Source organism: Perna viridis, chromosome 6 (assembly GCF_037379345.1).
Source record: "Perna viridis isolate PV_CMFRI_1.1 ecotype Kerala chromosome 6, ASM3737934v1, whole genome shotgun sequence".
In the NCBI taxonomy this organism is placed as follows: Eukaryota; Metazoa; Mollusca; class Bivalvia; order Mytilida; family Mytilidae; genus Perna; species Perna viridis.
In genome coordinates, this window is record NC_142450.1 from 3830060 (window position 1) to 3849617 (window position 19558).

The following is a 19558-nucleotide window of genomic DNA, read 5'->3' on the forward strand; positions in this document are numbered from 1 at the left end:
TGTTCTTTCTGTCTTATATTTTCTATATCACACTACTGTCATATTATACTGAACAATATCTGCAATTGCCAATGGCTGTTACATCAAATTGGCTGCAACATTGCTGATAAATAGAAGTATAATATGATGTCTTGACAAAACACAGCTCCACCCATGGGAATCACTGTGAAATGTTCTGTCTCCACTTAAAAACTTCTGTTATTCCGTTCATTACAAAGTCAATGTTTTTCTCGTTTGAACTAGATAATGCAAGAAACCACATAAAATAAAGACATGACAAGTCATACTCTCTAATGACAGCACCCTGCAAAGTTGAAGCTCTAAATACCTGACCATGCTAGTAATAGAGATCCTTGAACCCTTTCTACTAAGCCAGTCCTTATTCCTTTTATTTCTGTAAAATTTTAATTAAAGATGGATCTATGTCAGAATCAGGCAGTGAACTAAATCATGCTTTGAAGACAATAAAAAAAATAACCTCTGGGTTAAAGTTATCAATTACAAGTCTAATAAAAATGTACATTTTGATTAGTAATTCACTACTGAAACCCAGAAATTTTATATTTCATTTTTGTTCCCAGTTTCCTATATCAATAAACTTCTGTGCAAATGTGCCTTATATTTTATTATCATGATATTTGAAAAAAATATTTGAGACAGTGTAATTTTCAAGCTAAAGGTTACCATAACAATAATAGATATAAAACTGCAGCTAACATATCAGTTAAAGGTCTTCATTGGCAAATACTATTTTTGTGTGGATTGTCACCCCACTGACACTGTCTCATGTGGGAGATTTTCATATAAAAAATTTTTTTAGGTAAAAATTCAATTATTCAGTATTTTCACTGAAACAATAGTAATTTTAACCAAAAACCTCCAACAAATCTTACATAATTTGATTTTAAGGGAGTCCCCACCTCAATGTGGTAGACTGGTATGGTAAATTTGAGGTCTTTCGATTTCCTAATAAAAATTTAAGTGGAGACTATATCCACATTTCCAACTGTAACAAAAATTATTTTCTGGACCCAATAAAGAGTCATGTGAAATTTTGTGAAGTGCCAATAAAATGAGACCCTCAAGTAGAACTTTTTATCAAGAAAAAAAATCATTTTCTAAATAATAGCTTGATGCTCAATGAGTCCCAGTCATATAAAGTCTTGTAAACAACTTCAAAAGCAATCTATCAATCAGGTTATGAAATTTTTACAGTGAAATCTGGACAGACTAACAGACAGACAGACAGACAAGGTAATTCCAGTGTATTGCAAACTTGTTTAGTGGGTATATAAAAATTTAAAAACAATGAAAACTTCAACTGAGCTACTAGTACCTTGTAGGATATCTACCATTGTATAAATAAATTTTAAATCCATAAAAAGTTACCAGTATTAGAGTTATCATATAACGCTGACAAACTGAAAGACTGACAGCTGTATACCATAAAATAATTGTCAACAGACAGTTGAATAAAATAGGTAAAAATAAAAAACAAAACGTATTCTAAAACATCAAGATAGTGTCCTAACATCTGCTTTTTACTTAAAAGGAATAATACTTAAAACCATTGAGCTTCATAAGAATAATCCTGAAAGTTAACTGATATTTCTTTTATCATCAAAATGTCAGTGTATGACAGTCAAATCCATACTTCATCAGGGGAATTATTTTCACAAAGTCTGGTTTTAATTAGAGTACTAATATCAAAGCATCTTTTGTTTATATATGCTCTGGGATACAACAATGCTGTTTAAAGTACTAGTCCACATAAAAATTATGGTGTAGAAAAACTCACCAAACAAATAATGCTTTTTCAATATATTTAAACATATTACATTAGATCTGTATTTTTGAGAAAACCACGCATTTACCTCCTACTAAAATCAACAAAATCAAACCAAATCAAGAAAGATAACTCTTGAAAAGTGCCAATTTCATACAAAAACTATTTATATATATATATACACGTATCCAGAAAAATCTATTACAACAACTTAATACTTTGTCCCAAATCCAAAAAATTTTATATTATTGCAAAATATTTCTTACAAAATACCTTTAGTGTGCAACCATCCCACCATGCAGGTGTTCAAACTAGTTTGAGTCTGGGGACTTGCAGATTAAAAAAAATTGACAAAGAACCTTAAACTTTATGTCAGAATTTTTTTCCAAGCCTAGTCGATATAGTTCCGCTTTTTACCCTTTGACCTTAGACACTCTTCTATGGCAACGCATGTCAATAAATTAAAATTATGTTTCCGGATTGCCCCACTACTGATAACATAGTGGCATTGGAAAAAACTGTATCAGAAACTGAAATTGCATGCCATGTGTTATTTCCTAAAGATATGTAGAAAATTATAAGTAAAAAGAACAAGTTTTTCTGTGTCTGCTATCTTTTTTTTAGAGATAGTACTTGTTTATTCGTAATCAGTCCCTAAAATGCTAATTTGCAATGTATTTCAATGAAATTGCAACTCACAAAACAATACTAAAAACCTATCTTTTATAATTCTTGAATCTGATAGTACATACACAATCAGATAACAATGTCAAAGTGGTGGGTTATTTCAAATCATGTTTCACCAACTGCCTCATTTTTTACAAAGACTGATACTTTAAGATTTATGGCAATTTACATTTGGGGCTGAAGTAAACTTCACTCCTGTGATAAAGTTACTTTTTCCTTTCCATTTTCATCTGCACTTTACAAAATAACGGTTACTGAGCTGTAGGGCATTTATATTCAAATTTTAGCTGCACTTTTTAACATAGCTGTAGGCCTTGTATACATAAACATGGTGTATATTTCAAAGGATCATCTTTAAAAGATCTCAGATGGAAATCTTCCAGCAACCATTTCAGGTTTTAAATATCTAAGCAATCAACCCATTTTTTTTTTCAATTTTCAATTCACATGTATAGCACGAAATTTTCATTTTTTTTTTTTAAAGAAAAACCTGAATTTTGTTTGTATCTGATCTCTGTATCATGCCTTATCTTCTTACTTCAACAATTTTTCAAACTTCTGTGGCTAGATGACTTTGATAAAAATTGTTTTTCTTTTCTATCTTCAATTTGTACCTTTTAAAATAGCTTTAGGGATTTTTAATACTTTATGACAAAGGATTCTCTTTAAAGTCCCCAGGTTCCTGGAGACCATTTGAACTCTTAGACGCTTTTTACTTTCTATTTTTTAAATTCATATCTGTGCCTGTGGCCATGAGCATATTCAGAGACTTCTAATCCACTCCATGTTCAATTGCCCATTCTAATACCAAAGGGCAGATAACTCTTTGATCACAATAGCTGTAGCTTCAGAAGAGTTAATATAACTATTCTTCTATCAAAGAATGTCAGTATAAATCATAAAGGCTGAGCACTGTTATTTGTTCGTATCAATTTTTAAGGTTTGCCAAAAACTTCATTGGTTTCTTACTTTTTTAATGCACTAACCATGACTTTCAATTAAAGTTTGGAGTTCAAATCTTGAACAAGGGTTCGTTCTCAGTTTATACTACAGAAAATTGGTCTTGGAATCACATGTACAGCAGACCTACTTAAGCAATTTTCAAGCAATCAATATTTTTGCCCCTACTTTAAGCTATCTGAAAATCCTGAACTTTGCATGATTTTATGTGAAGAAATTTACAATCTGCACCATGTTATTTGCATTCTTAAGTTTAAAGAAACTAAAAAAAACGTGTAGAGATAATCTCTGGTATCCTTGATGCAGAAGTGTAAATTAGAGTTGAATGGTTCTTCAGTCACCAGAAAATTTAAAATGTTCATTGCTGGCAGACAGACAGGCAGAGCCTGGGACAATGAAGTGATGGATGAACATGATGATCACTAATTATACCCACTACTTGTCATGCCAAGTTTAAGAATAAAACAAGGTTGAGACAAATATATACATAACAACATGCCTAACTCTCATAAAGGCTTGTACCAAAGAGCTAGTCCTTTAAGATTACATAAGAACTTGGATAATAAGGTTGATTTCAGACTTTTACAGCCTTTTCATCAATCAGAAACTTGATTTGTAGCTCCCGGTAAATAAGTCCTTCACTAATAACAATGTTTGTAATCCAGTACGTCCCAATAAACAATGACTAATTGTAATCAATTGTAGTACTTCTAATAGTAGGCGTGATTGTAACATCTGCATTGTGTACTTTACAATCTTCATCTTTTTTTAAACCTTATGGCACCACAAATAAATATCACAAAAAGAAAAATCAAAATGTTTAATAAGGATAAATTAGCAAATAATATGTTTTTACTTAGCTCATCAGAAATCAGCTGACTCAAATCTCATCATTATAAATATTTTATAATCAGATATTATTTTTCAAAATATGAATGTTCCCAGTAGATTTTCAGCCTATTAAATACAAGATTTCTTAAATTTAGCATAAGATTTGAGTACAACATCTGTTACCAACAATCTTTACACAAGAGATGTGTACAAAGTTGGTTACAGAAAACCTAGACACAATATATGCATACAAAGACAGAAACCAAATTCTTCAACTTTTCTGTTTTTTAAGTAGATAAATGCAGAAATCAATGGATATCTATCTAAATAGTTAGAAGATTCATGAAGGGTACATTAGTTGATAGATTTTTCCCGCCCCCCCCCCCCCAAATCTGTAGAAGGTTGTATAATGTACATGTACAAAGGTACAGTAATGCTAAGTTATGATACTCATTGTTTTGCCAACTTCCATTGTCCAGTTGTTCAAGACTTTATCCATTGGATGATTATTTATCCTGTGGGTAACTTGTATAGACTGTACTAGACTTGTCTGTAGAGAACTTGTATAGACTGTACTAGACTTGTCTGTAGAGAACTTGTATAGACTATACTAGACTTGTCCTGTGGAGAACTTGTATAGATTGTACTAGACTTGTCCTGTGGAGAACTTGTATAGACTGTACTAAGATTGTCCAGAGGATAACTTATACAGACTGTACTAGAACTGTCCAGTGGATAACTTGTATAGACTGTACTAGAATTGTCCAGAGGATAACTCTGTCTAAATACACATCTTTCGAACAACTGGGCTAAACTGATGATCCACTAAACTGATGATCCATTCAACTGATGATCCACTAAACTGATGATCCACTAAACTGATGATCCACTAAATGGGTATGGTAATTAACAGATGTACTCCTTACCTAGTTTTGTAATTAACAGATGTACTCCTTACCTAGTTTTGTAATTAACAGATGTACTCCTTACCTAGTTTTACTTTCATTTGGTAGTTGGATTCGATCCACAATATGGGAATGAAATTGGATGGACAAAAGTATCCTTCAAACTTATCTTCTTTGGGAGTTGGATGAGAGCCACTGTGGTGGCACTAATATAGACGGATAAAGTGACCCTTCCCAAACTTATCTTCTATAGGAGTTGGATGAGAGCTACTGTGGTGGCACTAATATAGACGGATAAAGTGACCTTTCCCAAACTTATCTTCTTTGGGAGTTGGATGAGAGCCACTGTGGTGGCACTAATATAGACGGATAAAGTGACCCTTCCCAAACTTATCTGCTTTGGGAGTTGGATGAGAGCCACTGTGGTGGCACTAGTATAGATGGATAAAGTGACCCTTCCCAAACTTATCTTCTATAGGAGTTGGATAAGAGCTACTGTGGTGGCACTAATATAGACGGATAAAGTGACCCTTCCCAAACTTATCTTCTTTGGGAGTTGGATGAGAGCCACTGTAGTGGCACTAATATAGACGGATAAAGTGACCCTTCCCAAACTTATCTTCTTTGGGAGTTGGATGAGAGCCACTGTGGTGGCACTAATATAGACGGATAAAGTGACCCTTCCCAAACTTATCTTCTTTGGGAGTTGGATGAGAGCCACTGTAGTGGCACTAATATAGACGGATAAAGTGACCCTTCCCAAACTTATCTTCTTTGGGAGTTGGATGAGAGCCACTGTGGTGGCACTAATATAGACGGATAAAGTGACCCTTCCCAAACTTATCTTCTTTGGGAGTTGGATGAGAGCCACTGTGGTGGCACTAATATAGACGGATAAAGTGACCCTTCCCAAACTTATCTTCTTTGGGAGTTGGATGAGAGCCACTGTGGTGGCACTAATATAGACGGATAAAGTGACCCTTCCCAAACTTATCTTCTTTGGGAGTTGGATGAGAGCCACTGTGGTGGCACTAATATAGACGGATAAAGTGACCCTTCCCAAACTTATCTTCTTTGGGAGTTGGATGAGAGCCACTGTGGTGGCACTAATATAGACGGATAAAGTGACCCTTCCCAAACTTATCTTCTTTGGGAGTTGGATGAGAGCCACTGTGGTGGCACTAATATAGACGGATAAAGTGACCCTTCCCAAACTTATCTTCTTTGGGAGTTGGATGAGAGCCACTGTGGTGGCACTAATATAAATGGATAAAGTGACCCTTCCCAAACTTATCTTCTTTGGGAGTTGGATGAGAGCCACTGTGGTGGCACTAATATAAATGGATAAAGTGACCCTTCCCAAACTTATCTTCTTTGGGAGTTGGATGAGAGCCACTGTGGTGGCACTAATATAAATGGATAAAGTGACCTTTCCAAGACTTACTTTCTTATGTAGTATAATGAAAACTACTGTTGTGACACTAATAACAAATAATTTTGACAAATAAAATACCCTTTCTTATGTAGATTAATGAGAGCTGTCATACTGGCAATAATATTGACAGATAAAGTATTCCGTCCTAAACTTACTTTCTTTGGTAGTTTGATGATCCATGATGGTGGCACAATAATGGACTGGTGTGGCCCCAGATTACATTGTTCCTCAATGTGTTGCATCATAAAACATGACGTCTTATTGTGATATGCCGCTTTACACCAGGAACAACTAATGGCAATGATTTCCTGAAAAAACAAACAAGGGCTTGACACTAACTCCATCATATGTGTTGTACCAAAAAAGATTTTACAAGTGAGCATTGGGGAGTGCTTACAATTAAATCTGATAATCACTGTTTCTCTTATTCTTTACAGTATCAAATCATAGTGCAGATAACATCATCAACTTGTAACTTCCCTTGAGAACATGAAAGGTTTTTAAGTAGCACTCCAGCTAAGAATCAGGCAAAATTTGATAAATGGTTGAAAAGCCTACATGCATATTTTTATTTTTGATATTTTTTTTAAATGTTAAAGTAAATTGAAATTAACGTGTAGATTTACATACACCCTTGTTCTTAGGAGATAAATTATTTAGAATGTACTACAGAATTCAAATTCAAGGGAGATATCTCTATAAATGACACTGAAATACAATAGAAACTATTGGATCTTCATTATGAATTATCTCCTAAGAAAACACATATTGGAATGAATGATTATATATTCCATCATATAGACCCATAAAAGAACTTAATAAGAACAGGCAACTCATAACCATATGTCCCTCACTGCCGCAAAAGTGTTGAAATACAGAAGTCCCATAACTCCTATGAAATATGTGGAAAAAAATGGCAGCACAGTATGATCTTCTACAAATGGTGACAAAAAATCTGACACAATTTGAAAAAAAAATCTGCCGTGATGTTTCCAAAGAGTTGTGTCCACAAGTGTGACTAGGAGGGTCAGACACTAGTATTTCTGTTCCCTCCCACATAGCGGCAGTCGAAAAAAATAAAAATGTGTAGCCTTTTCTTGGGAGGAATCATATATAACAGAATTTGCATGATTCTTACAAAGACAGATACTTAAAAGTATTTTATTTTTATATGAACATAATGAACAAAAATTTCTTGCATTCTAAAATAACTGAATCACTATCCAAATTTATCCTTCTGATCTTACCTTACTCTGGAAGGCAAATCTTTGCTGGAATGACTGAAAAGAAACAAGATATAACATTCAAAAAATAATTTATATATGTAGAACATCTCTCATGGTTTCATTGAGATTTGTGTGAAGGATTACCATAATGGAATTAATAAGTTATCTTAAGATGATCCTATGATTGGTCAGACAATAATATATTCACATTAACCCTGATATAAACTATCTTCAGTCTGTAAGTCTAAACTTAATAAGGAATATTTTAATCTATTTTTTTTTCACACTATTCACATTTTCTACATTTCACTAATAGAAAGTCCACAATTAATTTCAGCAGATTGTAAACTTATTTCCCACTAAGCCCACACTTAATTTGGTCAGAATGCAATCTTATTTCACACAAACTCCACCTTTTAATCTTACATCTCAATAAGTCAGCACCTTAAATCAGTCAAAGGTCTTACTTAATCTTGACGGATTGTAACCTTATTTCAGATAAAATTCCTGCTTAATGTGGACAGACTGAAACCTCACTTCAGACAAAATTCCTGCTTAATGTGGACACATTGTATTCTTACTTTTCCACACTGTCTACATTTCCCCTCTTGTCTTCTTCTATGGACCCAGTGATGTCGCATAAAAGTTTGCTGAAAAAAAAATGAAAAAAATAGTCATATCTTACTAACAGAACAAGCAGATTTTGTTTCATCCACTCATCCAAACTGAAGTGGGCTTTCATATCTGTACCAGTCCAAAAAATTCAGACACCGCCAATGGTAGAGGTGATTCATGGCTTAAAATTACACTGAACAAAAAATGTATTTCTGGTCTTCATTCTTTTTTTTTTTTTTTCTTTTTTTTCACATAACTATATTTCTTTTCTGATATGTATTTTAAGAAAACAATATATTTATTTCCCACTAAACATCAGTCAAAGCAAGAACAGTCACTCTTTCTATGTTTCATATACAGTCTAACAGTATATAATTCATATCTCAAAAGTGCAACAATCAAAGACCAAGACTGGTTTTGAGTAATATTAAGAGATAAAAGTGAATTTTGTGGGTTTCTTTTACATGCATGTATCGTCTCATATAAGATATTTAAAAAACTGTTATTTAAATAAATCAGTTAAAAAAAAACTGCTGCCATGTATATGTACTTCTGTCAAATATGTGTAATGGAACTTGGCTTGAACTCTGATACAGAATGCCAAGGGGAAATAACTCATCAGCAGCATATACAATATGATCTAATTACTTGGATATGTTTTACTTCAAATTGACAGCATTATCAATTTTCCATGGACACAGGTGTCGAAATTTCCAAGCAATACTATTAACTGATTACCGAATCGGGTTAGGGGAAATCATCCATGCTATACAGTGGAAGTATATATGTACCACAGGGTAAAAGGGGAATACTTGTTGATTGGACGATAATCCATCTACCGAGGCAATTTGATTTATTGCATAACAGTTTGCCAATGTTATGTTATACAGTGAATGTTGATGCATATTTTACGGGGTATCAATTTTTCATGCATTTTCCACGGTTGTTGTCTTCTTCCCTTTTTTTTTTTTTTGGTTTTGTTTTTGTATGTTAAGTTTAGCACTCCAGATAAGAATAATGCAAAATGTAATTTAAGGTTTGAAAGGCCTACACATTTTTATTTTTGACATTTTGTTTAAAATGTCATCAAACAGAGAATAACATGTGGCTTTTTATATAACCCTTGTTAAAAAATGTATAGAATGTACTGTAGAATTAAAATTAAGGGAGATAACTGTTAATGACACAAAAATACAATAGAAACTGTTGGAATTTAAATGTGGACAAATTGGAATGATTAACTATACATTTCATCATATAGTCCGATGAAGCAACTACATAACAAAAATAAAAATGTGTAGACTTTTTGGGGTGTATCATATATTACAGAATTTGCATGATTCTTATATTATAATATTATAATATCCCTTTGATGTGTCCATTTTGTACAATTTTTTTATAAACATCGAGAAACCAAAAAAAATACATTGTCAGTATCTGACCCTGCTTAAACCCTGGATTCCCATTATCATAGTGTGACTGTCCAAGAACAAAATCTTGCAGTTAGGTAGAAGTCTTTGTAAGAATCATGCAATAATCTGCAAAATGTGATACACACCAAAAAAGTCTCTAAACTTTTATTTCTGTTGTTAAGTTACTTCATGAGCCTATATGATAAACTGTATAATTCCAATCATTCCATCTGTCTGATCTCAGTCCATAATTCACATTGATAATTCCATAGTTTCTATTGTATTTCAGTGTCATTTACAGAGTTATCTCCCTTAATTTTGAATTATACATTACATTCTAAATAATTTATATCTATATGAAAAACTGAATGTTAATTCCTGTTCACTTTAACATACAAAAAAATATCAAAAAATAAAAACATGTAGGCTTTCCCACCATGTATAACATTTTGCACGATTCTTAGCTGAAGTGCTACACAAAATTAAAGGATAGATATTGCCATCTAATTGTATCTTCTTATTTGACTAAGATGGTACTATCTAATGGGCATTTTCTCAACCAAAAGTCAAAGACCCCTTCCCCCCTTTTGACGACGCATCAACTTATCAAATAATATATTAACAAACAAAGGTTACACCAAATTAGGGAACATTTATCCGATCCATAATCAAGTGAAGTTTAAAAAAAGTCTGACAAAATACATTCCACCACCAGAGTGGTTGTGACTTGGTTCAGGCAGATTAAAACCTCCTTCTTCACCAGTGGTGATTAAAAAGCATTTGCATCCCATAGTGTCGTAATCAGTAAATCAGTGGTCACATCAGCATAAAGAATAATTTACAAAAAGCAATCGTTACTCATTATTTTTGAACTGAGTAATTTTCAACCAGGGACTGGCATCTAGAAAAGAATTGGTAAGAGTTCATTTTTTGTAAATTTCATGATAATTAATTGTTGTCAATAAGTCCTTTCATGATGAGATACATTTTAAGCAGAGTACCCGTCTAAAAAATATCAGGTAAGGAATGGATCCAAGGAAAAGTGTGCTGGGCATATACCACCTCCCCCTTCTGAAAAATGAAGAAAACAAATCTTTTTGCATGAAATCTTGATTTTACTTGAAATTCTACCCCAAAAAAGAAGTAGTTGCAAAACTGACATCCTAAAACTCAAAAATGAATGAAAATACAGCATGTAAAGCAAACAGCCTTTCCTCAAAGCCTCAGTGATATGTACAGGCTAACCAATGTCCTTGGAATGTTTGATGTAATCTTGAAGTTTTCCACTACTGCAAAACTTTTCTCAGATTAAGATCTAATTATCCTTCAAGGCTGCAACAAGTCTTTGACGAACAATTTTTTTTCTCACCATGTCACATGAGAATTTATTGACAAGGGAGTGGATATAGAGATGGCCAAGAAAGTACTTATTCAGAACAGTTATTTTCTTTTCTGAGCAAAACACTAACGAACAGGTTTTAAGTAATTAACTACAAGCCTACATAAGAACTATGCAAGAAAATAAAACAAAAAATTGACATTATAAATACACTTATTGCAAATACATTTTTAGACCGCGGACAAAATTTCATCATCAATAATGTATGCATGAATTATTCAGGATGATATTGCATTGGGTTGATATTGAAGGAGTTCAGTAATAACTGACTGGGACTAAATGGCCAAAAAAGGGGGGTTGTTTTTTTTTTTTGGTGCAATAAATCTGATAAATGGTTAGAAGAGAGTCATGGGATGCATCCCTAAAGTAAGGTGGGGTAATTAAAAAAATTCAATGTTCTAGCTAGCTGCAAAAAACAAGAAAAATGACTTCCAAAAACAAATGTGTTGTAATGACACCAGGAACTGTTTTCTGGGCCATTTACCCAAAAATGTCATCACATGATGTTTTGAAGACACCACAATCTTGTAGAAAGTTTTCATTATGTGATGTTGTAGATACATTTGTCTTTTTAATATAGCTCAGATTTAAGTCTCAAGCAAACCAAATTCTTGTGCAAACTCCTGACAGATTACATTCAAATGAAGACATCCTACCCCTGCCTCAACTTAAAACAATGATTCAATCAACTCCTGCATGACTCTTTAACTGACCTGTACCGAAATTGACAAGCATGGCCTTGAGATGATTACAGTCAAATAGTCACCAAGCTGGAGCACAATTATTGTTCTCAAGAGGCACTCTATTTATAAATAATTTACCCTAATGAAGTAAAAACCAATCCTTGAGAAGTCTCTGACAAAAATTATTGGTGATATTTTCTAACACCACAGCCTGTAACAATTTGCTAGACCTTCTACTTTCTACAGCCATGGATATTGTTTACTGAAAACCTGGAATACTTTTTTTGCTGTCAATTTTGTTTTCATGGTTTCTTGATCAACCCATTTCCATGCAATTTTAAATTAGGATATCATATTATAAAGATCTTGGAAGTATATACTCACGAATTTAACATCTTATTTATAATGAAAATTTCAAAAATAAAACAGCAGTAAAGTTTCACCATTGCTAACACTAATCTACCCATTGATGTTTAGGCCCTATGAAGATCAGTCTTTGGATGAGCTAATATGGTATCCTGTGAAAGTATTTTAAATCGTGGATACTGATTTTCGTGGATTAGGGAAGAAACACAAATTCAATGGAGTCTTAAATTCGTGGTTTTGAGGTTTTCGGTACACATGGTTTGGCCTACCCACGAAAACCACGAAAATTAATACCCATAAACAATAGTACTTTCAAACTACAATGTTGTTATCTGTTTACTTGTCCTGCAGTTATAAGTCCTATGAGAGTCACCTTCCTTTTGTTCTCTTTTTTTCTATTTTTGGTTTCCGAATGATTTGGACTTTGACATTCAAAAGGAGGTTAGTCAGGTGTGGTGTATCAGTAACCATTTTCCTCAATTATCATTCCTCCTTCATATTCTCTCCTTTTCTCCCAGATGCCCTTACTGTTGCTATGACAACCACTAAGTTTACTTCACAGTGTTGTGAATAACAAATTGTACAAACACTAACATACAATCTCCTCCCCCCCACCCCCCACTGCTGTTTGTGGGCAAATGAGGTTAATGTATAAATGAAAAAATGCCATAACATCTACTTCCTAGGGTGAAATTTTCTGTCCTGCCTTTTCATTTTAAGTATATCTGTGTATTTTCTATTTGGACACAGTTCCCTAATATTATTTCATGACACTTTACAGTCGTTGGCTATATTTCTTGAAAAAATAGAGTCAGTTTATGAATTTGTCTGGAAAATGAAAAATAATCAATGAGAAATGAAAACCAAGTTTTTAAGTCAAAAGGCTCATCTTAATTTGTATCAGACAGCACAATAGCCTTAAGCTTAAAACCATCATCCCTCTTCACAGGGTATAGATTTCTGACCTATGTTCAACAAGTTTAGCTTTATGTAAAAGGAAGTAAAATTAATGAAACAAGTGGGCATCAAATTCAGCTAGAAAGAATGTAAATACTCCATGATTTGACATCAGACCCTTATAACACTTTATCTTGCAGAGTGCTGACCATCACGTAAAGTATGCATCGTCAAATGTGACAATACGCTTCTGGATAAATCTCATATATTTACAAATGTAGCTAGACACAAAAAAACAATTATCGCTTCTTAGTTTACGTGGGGGAAATGACCCCAGCGGACATTGTTGTTCAATGGAGTCTTCTATCATTTAATCAGCTAAATAAATAATATGAGTCTGCTGAAACATTGAATAAATGCTTCCAAGGCTATCATAAAAACAATTCTGTGGCCAAATTAGTTACATCAATTTGTCTATGCTGCATTCCAGAGTTGTAAGTGCAAAGCTAATTTGTACATAATTGTCTTCCTTTAAAAGTCTCTTTTATGCTCCAGAAAAAAATACAGTATAGACACTGAAGATATGTCAGTTGTTGAAATCCTCTAAAATTGCATTCATTAAAGCAAAAGGATGAATTTAACCACAGAAGTGTGAGATCAGTGTTCCAAGTCCCCCCACCAAAAAAAAACATAAAACATTAAGGGAAAGGGAAATTCAAACATGTCATCCCCTGATAGAGAAGGGGGCAGTTAGTCACTAACAACAGTCCTTACTTTTCTGGATCCTTATATCTTTTCACATCAAATTTTAAAAATATTTCACACAGTTTCAAAAATATTATTTTTTTGTCTCAACACTTAGCTTGACAGTATCAGTGCCTAGTACAGGAGGTACTGCTAGAGCAGTACAAATCAATTTTTGGCTGCTACGACTCTGTAGTATGTAAGAATGTATGTCCATCACCAGCCAACAAACAAATTATTAAAAAAAAAAAAAAAAACAACCCTAAATATTACCATCACCTCCACCCTCCTCCTATTTACTAAAAACATGTACATGTATGTCAAATAAAGGATCATAGCTAGAAAGGTTACGATCTGACAAGTCCTTAACTTTGCCAGTAAGAAAATGATGCCAGTATGAATGCTTAAATGTAATGGTATGAATTATACTAAAGCAAAACCTAGCTGTCTAAACCATTTTAAATAAATTCAGTTATGGCCAAAATAAAAAAAATTAGGACAATTTCTTTCAAAATGATAAAAAAAAAAATAACATTCACCTGCCCATCCAATCATTTGAACAAAACTGGAAGAGCATCAAAGATTTTTTTCTATTATGGCCTTAATTAGGTGTATTACCAAGGGTCAAAACACATTTAAATGGATATAAAATTACTTGAAAAAAATGTCTGGTTTAGACAAGTTTCTTGATTTTCCAGGGTTCAGTTTAGACAGGTTTTAATATATGCACCTATCTGACAGAAGACAAAAAAAAAGAATACAATTCAACCAAAATTGTTTAAAAAATACATGACAATTTTGTAAGATGGCAAGTCTTAAGTCTGAAGTATTAAAAATCATGTTCGTGTATATTTGGTAAATGATTTTTTTCCTTGTCTAATCTTGGAAAGTCCGACTACATGTATGTGTATATTTTGAAAATGAAACTTGTTTTGTCTAATCTTGGAAGGTCCGACTACATGTACGTGTATATTTTGAAAATGAAACTTGTTTTGTCTAATCTTGGAAGGTCCGACTACATGTACATGTGTATAAGTAAATATTATTTTTCTCTTTGTCTATTCTTATTATATCTAACTTAAGTCTTGATAAATAGCTGAAAACACATGACCCCTCCCCCAACCCCAATTTTTTTCACAACTCTAAAATGAACTCAGAACAAATATAAAATCAGAAGGAACTTCCTCCCATGAAGTCCAACATTGTGACAAAAAAGTGGCAACATTTTTCCTATTAAGCATTTTCAAGTTATCTGAGGGACAGCAAATGCAATTACCAAATGTACCCTCATCAAGGACAGGTGCATAATTAAAAACCTATTACCCCATTTGAAAAACCTAATGGGATTTATCTTTATGCCCTTGCAATCATTCAGAGAGACAAGAATGTACATACAGAGGTCCAGATGAAACCAAATTTTGTCTGTTTTGTTTTGATATCTTTATTTCCCTTTTTAGTCCTTCAAACCTTGGGTTAATCTAACACAGGAAGCTTCACATAACTTAACATCCCTCAGAAGGGTGAGGAGATGTCTAACAAGGAGGATAAGATGTTTGATGAGGATAAAGTGATGTCTGACGAGGATGAGATGTCTAATAAGGGCATTGCCATGTCTAACCCTTTATTGTAGGTTAGTAGACATAAAATGTTAATTCAGATGCTTTTGATATGATATATTTTTTTGGGTACTGTTTCGTCTGAAAAATGTCTGTTTCATTTTTAAAATTTTGTTAAAAATTAGACAAAAAAGAAGAAATCATATTAATGCACTCAGATTTGAGTATATCAATAGCTACATGTATGAACTATATGGTATTATAGAGATATTATTACATTACTTAGAGGATCCAGTGTCAAAGTTCAAACAATTAGTTAAAACAAAGCCAAATCTTTCATCTTTCAGTACAAAAAAAAAGCTGCATTAAAATGATACCAAGCAGTAGCTTAAACCTAGCATCTACAGTCCTTAAATACTTTCAAATTACAATCTACAGCTTCATATTTAGCAGAAACCTAGCAAATCTACTATGAATTTTCTTCAACTAAAATTCAAAGGTTAAAGTTCAAACAGAACAGCTAGACTTTATAGAGCACTTTTTTTTTAATTAAAAAAGGAATACTACTGGATAAGGCAACTGAAGCTTTGATTTAAAATGAAATTATAGCCCTAAATCTACAGAAATGATTAAATCATACAAAAAGGGACAGAGGTCAAAGTTCAAAGTTCACACAGTGAGTTAAATACAAAGCACAAGTTAGCAAGAATTAACCAGCCCCTATACATTCTTCCTTACCGTAATGTGAGAGTCTGTTGCACTAACTTCCTGAAAAAGTGGGTGAAAATGTAGAAAATCCTGAAAAATTGTCAATACTCAAGATTGAAAAATTGAACATTGCAGAGGAATTATCTCATCTTAAGTTTAAATTTGATGTCATAATAATTGAAGTATCAGCAAGATCAAAAGTTGACCAGCAAATCAACTAGAAGAAACCTTTTATCAGTGGTGGATCTAGAGATTTATAAATAGTGGGGGGGGATTTTTTCCCCACAAAAAAGTAAAAATAAAAGAAGATAAGATTTTCAATAGTTTTATGTAGCAAACAAAATTATAACTACTCAAAAATTTTGCAATCAGGCCACCCAGGTCCCCCTTAAATCCACCTTTGGGCACAGATCATAGATGTACTTGTCTATTCGGTTTGCCTGAGATCAGTCACATTCAACAATACAATTACACAACATGCTACCAAATTTCATATCATTCCAATGAAGAAGTTTCAGCATATGAAAAATCATGTTATAGACAAAATGTGAATAACAGACAGAGAGACAGCAGTAAAACCTATAGGCCTTATAATAAACACAATGGTTGGGGCACTGCAAAAAAAAAACCTTTCCTGAGGAAATTTACAACATATGTTTCCATTATGTTAAAGCATATAGATAAAGACGTTTACAACTAGTATTGAAACACATCTTACCACACAAAAATTATTTATTCATACATGATTTTTCATTAGTGTTTTCTTCATTCCAATATAATGTTATTATACTTTTCTTAAGATGATCCAACATGAAGGACAGAGTTATCTGTACTCATATTACATTTGCTAATGCACCATATGTTGTCAAGATATTGTTGATGTTTTGACCGATGGGAATATGTGAGACTTCCCATTACACATGATGTACATCTATATCATAAGTTTAAACAATCACATCTTAGAACTGCATACATCACTTCTGACAGAAAGATTTCCTGCCATTTATGTTTTGACAGAAGGCCTACATTATGTAGGACATCGCGAATGTTCTGCTCGTATAAACAAATGATGCAACAGTTGTTTTGTAATGGTCTTACTAGTCGTGTCAAATCCGTAAAGAAAACAAAAGGAAAAAGATAAAGAAAGTAGACTAAAAAAAAGTCTTTCTTAAGGGGGGTTTACAACCTCTATGGGAAATAACTCTGTAAAATCAGCAAAATGTTTTATTTTGTGACATTCTGATATTAAACTCAAAGCACCTTAGTGATCAAAAGTTTTGTCGATGAAACCACTATATATGTTCATTGACATTATTCCCATGAAACATGTGGTTAAAATTTCTTGAAATTAATATATTTTGCTTCTTTTATCAAAGTATAACACTGAATAAAATTTTAGAAAAGATGCTAGGTACCCCCTTAAAATAAATCCTATACTTTAACTAAAGTAAAAAAAAAAGTCCAGGAACTGGGATTTAGTTCTAAGTCTACTGAGAAACTTAGAATGATAAGACACTCCTGAAGTAAAAACAAAGTTGTCATTGTCAAATAAAAAAAATATTGACAAATGGGAAGTTGATATGCACTTGAATATGAAATCAAATTGCATATCTACCGGTATACACAGATTCTGTCAAAATATCAAGTGGCTGGGATAAGTTGTTGCAGAGAAAACTGACATAAAAAATCATATATGGACAAACAAACGGACAGAAGGATGGACACAATATACTTCTGGCTGTATAAAAAGAATAAAAAACTCCTTAAGAATGTTCACTGCTCATGTTCAGTCTTTTTTGTCAGATTTTTGGACTTCTCTGGTTTATCCATTTCATAGCATTAATATTAATATTTGCCCAGTGACCCCCACTTTTCTTTTCATAATTTCATTGAACACACCATAAAATGTTATTTCAGAAGTGTTTATTAAATCATAATTATTTCTTCATTGTTTTTAATAAATAAAACATACTAAAACAAAACCTATGGAAAATCAAGAGAAATCCTTTTCCACCAAAATTTCAAATGCTTCTTTCTCAAAAACGAGCACACTGACCCATAATTTTAATGCTCTAGCATAAAAGATTTAAAAAGGATTTCACAACCCTTTGAAATCCTTGTTTTTTTTTAATCAGAGCAGTGAACATCCATAATATACACATATGCAATATACTACATCAAACTCTTAGATTTTCCAAATACAGTGAAACTTGTATTAACAGAATCCTTTTGTAATTTTAAATTGATTTGGTTTAGACATGTATTAAGTTTACAAAGGTTAAAAACACTTAAGTGTAAGTATTTGTAAGAATCAGGCAAAATGGGAAAAAAAAACCACACCGATCTGACAATATAATTTCATTCAAGGATGCTTTCTTGAATGAAATGAACATGATTTGATCAATGCTTCAGTGGATTTTCTCAGAATTTTGCCAATAGCTAGAATGTTAGAAAAGTGAGGTTTTTTGACAGATTTACCTGCCCTCAAAATGTTCAATGAAAATATAACTCATTTTACCAAATGATATGGAAAATCTTGTCTTTTTCCCTTGATTCTGATGGTGCAAATGGTCAAATTAAACTTCCAAAATAGTGGGAATTTTCATACCATGTTTCAACCACTGCCTGATTCTTACAGAAACTACCACTGAAAAAGCCTATGGTTAAGACAGGTTTCAATGTAAGTCCATACTTCATTCATAAAAAAATATTCACTCTTAGGTTCATTTATATGGTTAAAGGAGAATACTCTAATTGTGCAAGTCATAAATATCGAAACTAATCTGTTAAATATTAATGAAAATTAAATTGAAACAAAATAATTTCCTTTTCTTAATTAATTAATCGAGATTTATAATTAAGAAATTTGAATTTCCCGCGCCTGATCAGTTGAACTGTGACGTCACGAAGTCAGTTTGATAAGTGAAAATAAATAGGTAATTGATTACACTGTCTGAAGAAATTGCAAATTTGGAACTTTTCCCCTATAATTTCAACCCAAAATTAATAGAAGAGATCAAGGCACAACATGTAAGCGAATGTCAGACATCATTGACGAACAACAGGATTTGCAGCCAGATGACTAGTATTTATAAGGAAAATCTTATGGCTACTTCCAAAGAATGTTCGTGTTGCTGGTAAAAAAAAACAACTTTAAGAACATTTCTCTTTTATCATTCGTGCAATCGTAAGCTTGACAAGTTATTGTGTTTTGGTGATTAGATAAACATGATCGTAGAAATATTTATGGAATATTCTTTGTTTACATATTTGCAGTACTTGTATCAGTATCAAACGGACTTAGTGATGTCACCAGTCAATCAGAAGCTATCGGTAAAAATCAATAAA

The 19558-nt window shown here is 32.7% G+C and overlaps 1 protein-coding gene across 13 annotated transcripts in view; it reads right to left on the bottom strand.

The window, feature by feature from the left end:
• LOC148613260 (diacylglycerol kinase zeta-like) overlaps nucleotides 1-19558 on the bottom strand; it is a 106783-nt gene that overhangs the window by 42085 nt on the left and 45140 nt on the right. For 12 of the 13 annotated variants that reach the window (XM_088586555.1, XM_088586547.1, XM_088586544.1 and 9 more), the window contains exons 6-9: nucleotides 16241-16270; nucleotides 8412-8480; nucleotides 7852-7884; nucleotides 6760-6912 (exon numbers count right to left, since the gene is read on the bottom strand). In XM_088586555.1, coding sequence (XP_088442681.1) covers nucleotides 6760-6912; nucleotides 7852-7884; nucleotides 8412-8480; nucleotides 16241-16270 — 285 coding nt within the window. The remainder of the gene's footprint in view (nucleotides 1-6759; nucleotides 6913-7851; nucleotides 7885-8411; nucleotides 8481-16240; nucleotides 16271-19558) is intronic. The other variant, XM_088586545.1, reaches the window with a different exon arrangement.